This window comes from Alnus glutinosa, chromosome 2 (genome assembly GCF_958979055.1).
Source record: "Alnus glutinosa chromosome 2, dhAlnGlut1.1, whole genome shotgun sequence".
In the NCBI taxonomy this organism is placed as follows: domain Eukaryota; kingdom Viridiplantae; phylum Streptophyta; class Magnoliopsida; order Fagales; family Betulaceae; genus Alnus; species Alnus glutinosa.
The window spans coordinates 24463454-24467141 of NC_084887.1; the positions used below are offsets into that span (position 1 = coordinate 24463454).

A 3688-nucleotide genomic window follows, 5' to 3' on the forward strand; every position below is an offset into this window, starting at 1 on the left:
GGCCGTGATTTTGGTGGGAAAGAAAATGGGGGGGAAATGGTTTTTGTTCTCGACGACCAGTGATTTTGGTTTCAAATTTTGTGATTTTGGTTTCAAATTTTTTTTAATAAAATAGGACTGCCACGTTGGAAAGGGGCTGATGAAAGACGGACAAAGGTCTCCTGTGTAGCATTTCTCATTTGGGGGTGGTTGGCCACTCACAAGTTTTTAATTATTTATTTATTTATTTATAATTTAAGTTTTTTCTTAAGTTTTTATTTTTTTTAAAAAACAAAAAATAATGTGCGATTTTTTTAGTAATTTTGATTGAATTCAAATTAAAGTATATGGATTATTACCAAATTAAAAAGTAAAAATAACCATTTTTTTTTTATTCATAATAATAATTATTCAATTTTTTAATGAAATATTCATTTCTCAAAAAAGGGGCCGTAACGTAAAAAGAAAAATTAACAACCAACATTTTCATTAATCGTGGTGCCGAACCCTGACCCAACCCACGACGGCCCAAACTAAATTCTCCAAAGGACATGCTCGTCAATATTAGAAAGCTAAAGGGTAAACAACGGAATGTAGCTTAATATATAAATTCCATCAACCCTCATCTTTGAAATAAGCCTAGGGTTTCCGCAGCTCGCTCATCTCGTCTCAGCAGAGGAATAAGCGAAGAGAGAGCTCCACTTTCGCCGCAACCATGGGTCGAATGCACAGCCACGGGTACCTCTCTCTCTCTCACTCTCCCTATAATTAGACGTTAGATGTATGTCGTAAGCAACATTTGATGTACGTTTTTATGGTTCCAGTAAGGGTATCTCAGCCTCAGCTTTGCCCTACAAAAGAACTTCGCCTAGTTGGCTCAAGACCTCTGCTCAGGAGGTACGGATACAAACCTACTCTTTGAGTGATATGTGTTAATGTGTGTTTATTTTGTCACCTTCTGATGTTGATTCAATGGGGCTGTGGGTTTTAAGGTTGAGGATAACATTTGCAAGCTTGCGAAGAAAGGTATGGCACCGTCGCAGATCGGTGTGATTCTTCGTGACTCCCATGGTATCGCTCAGGTGAGGAGTATCAACGGAAGCAAGATCCTTCGTATTCTCAAGGCCCACGGTATGTTTTTTTAATTTTTTTTTATGGGCTTGCGCCCTGTTTGGATTCCGAGAAAATGTGGACCGGGGTATTGGAATTGGAATGTTGGGGCTTCAGATGTTCTTAATATTAGTTGGTTGTGCGATAATGAGAAAATAATAGATATGAGACGTGTTTGATTTGGTTTGGTTTGTACTTGTTTTACTGAAGACATTATTTGATTGACCCCAAGATGTTGGACTTGAGCCGCTTGGGAATTGGTTATTTTTACCCATTTTCTTCTTGGGTTACTTAATGAAAATGTTGAGATTCAAAGCTTTGATTTTATATATACAATTTCCCAGTAACATATGATTCTAGTTCGGGGCACATTAGGTTTTTTGGTTTTTGTTGTAGAATTTATTTGTTTCTCTTTTTTTGGTTTGTTCAATTGTTTCTTGTTTTGTTCAATTGTTTCTTGTTTTGATCGGGTTAGGCCTTGCACCTGAGATTCCGGAGGATCTGTACCATCTTATCAAGAAGGCAGTGTCTATCCGGAAGCATCTTGAGAGGAACAGGAAGGATAAGGATTCGAAGTTCAGGTTGATTCTGGTTGAGAGCAGGATTCACAGGCTCGCTCGCTACTACAAGAAAACAAAGAAGCTTCCTCCTGTCTGGAAATAGTAAGTCTCACAAGATTGTGTGTTTGATAATCTTAATACTTTGCGTTTTCATATTTAATTGGTTGATTAATGTGGTTGAATTAGGATCCTTGTGCTATTGTTTTTCTGTTTTCGAATTATGTGAAATCTAAAATTGTTGATCGTAACTTTACCTTTTGATTTGCTCTATGGTTTCTTATATTGGATATTTGAATTATGTTCTGTGAGTGTCATCCCCATGGTTGTTCACCAATATTTTTCCTGATGCCTGCGGTCAATAACATTTAGTACAAAGTATTTACCTTTAAAGAGTTTTAGGGGAAACATTTGTAGAGGAAGACAACTGCGGGGATGACATACAGCCGTATAAGAAAACCCACCTTTTATAGGATTTTCTACTCGACTGTTGTGGACTAACTTTCTTTGTTGGCCATTGTTGAGGTTCCAAATTAAAGATGGATTTGGAATAGATACCTTGATTTTGGTTTGTTGCATGCCATCCGAATTGATTGTTCATATTCGTTAAAGAAATTGGTCATGAACTGGATTGGCTTAGTGCTTGGATTTGGGTTTGGACTATTTGATGTCCCTTCTCTGAGTGTACCTTTTCTTTTTCCCTGAACAAACATCTAATTCAATGTTTTTGTTGTAGGTGTTGGCGAAATAGTGCACTTCAATTTGTTTGAATTACATCACCACTAATGGCCTTTTTCTAAATAAATAAATATTTAAGTTGCCGACTGGCTTTCTCTGGTTATATATATTTTTTTATTTTCCTCTTGCCATATAGCTCTGAATCCTTCCGTTTTTTGTATGATTAACCTTACTACTCACTTTGTTGACCTGAATAAGCATTTTACTAACTCAACTTTTGTTTCTGCAGCGAGTCAACCACTGCCAGCACTCTTGTTGCTTAAATTATGTAGCATTAGCTCAGCACATTTTTAGATTTCTTTGAGAGTAATGGCTATTCTGAATGAGCAAGATGGTCTTCCTATTTTGGAAAAGATTTGTCCAGCCGTGTGACCTAGTTCATAACTATTAACAGATTTTGGTATCCTTCTTTAATAGGAGGAAAATATGGAACAAAGGAGTTTGTATTTGGATCTTGAGGTTTCTATATTTGTGTTTTCATAGTTTCCTTTAATTGTTGTGGTGTACTCTTTTTGATTCGAACCTTTTGATTTAGATATATATTTTTTTGTTGTTATTGTTTTATTTATTTATTTTTTATTTTTTTATATATTATTGCATGGCAAGTAATTTTTTTTTTAACTTGAAAGTGGTGTCTGTGAGGTCTTGTATACTTTCGTCCAATCATGTTTCGGAAATGATTTAATTTAGCAATTAATTGGTTAGCATAATGTGTTGATGCGCGGTGTTGAGGGTAAATTGCCGGAGGATAGCTCGAGGTGAGGTTGGTTCAAGAGTTCAAGGTTACTACCATTTTTCAGACAATACTATGAAATTGGCTATATTTGATGTAATTACCATCAGGTATAGGTGGTAGGTTCAAGCGTCGCCTTCTATGAACGGATTTCAGCCAGTTACCTCCCCCTGATTTGCCTCCAGTGGGGGAGGGGATTTGGTAATAGGGTTGTCTGTTCCCAGGGGCAGAAATAGAATTTGCGTTTATCCTGTACCTCTTCCTTTCAATCACAATTTCATTAAAGCTCGAGGTGAGGTTGGTTCAAGGTTACTACCATTCTTCAGACACAATACTGTAGGATTGGTTATACTTGATCCCAGCAGTTAAAGGTAGTGGGGCTGAGCACCACCTTTTATGAGCGGATTTTGAATGCTAACCTTATCCGCCCCTAGTTGAGTTGAATGGTTACCTTATTTGCCCCCTACTCTTCCTCTTCCTTTCAATCTCAATTACGTTCATCTATGAGGTTTGGCTTGACACTTGGATGTCAAACTATCGTTTTGTGATAAAAAGGTCAATCCTTTAGATT

At 36.9% G+C, this 3688-nt stretch overlaps 1 protein-coding gene across 1 annotated transcript; it reads left to right on the forward strand.

Moving 5' to 3' along the window:
- Positions 1-605: 605 nt before the first annotated feature.
- Positions 606-2877, forward strand: LOC133859096 (small ribosomal subunit protein uS15-like). Its single transcript, XM_062294408.1, has 5 exons — positions 606-717; positions 804-876; positions 972-1110; positions 1565-1751; positions 2614-2877. Exons 1-5 carry the CDS (start codon positions 695-697, stop codon positions 2645-2647), a joined length of 456 nt encoding a protein of 151 aa, XP_062150392.1. The 5' UTR covers positions 606-694; the 3' UTR covers positions 2648-2877.
- The last annotated feature ends 811 nt before the right edge of the window (positions 2878-3688 follow it).

What these genes read in the sequence shown, in the direction of transcription:
- LOC133859096 (XM_062294408.1), top strand. Translation starts at nt 695, where the DNA reads ATGGGTCGAATGCACAGCCACGG. An exon ending in TCAAGACCTCTGCTCAGGAG is followed by an intron (nt 877 to 971) that starts GTACGGATACAA and finishes GTGGGTTTTAAG; the next exon opens with GTTGAGGATAACATTTGCAA. An exon ending in CTTCCTCCTGTCTGGAAATA is followed by an intron (nt 1,752 to 2,613) that starts GTAAGTCTCACA and finishes TTGTTTCTGCAG; the next exon opens with CGAGTCAACCACTGCCAGCA.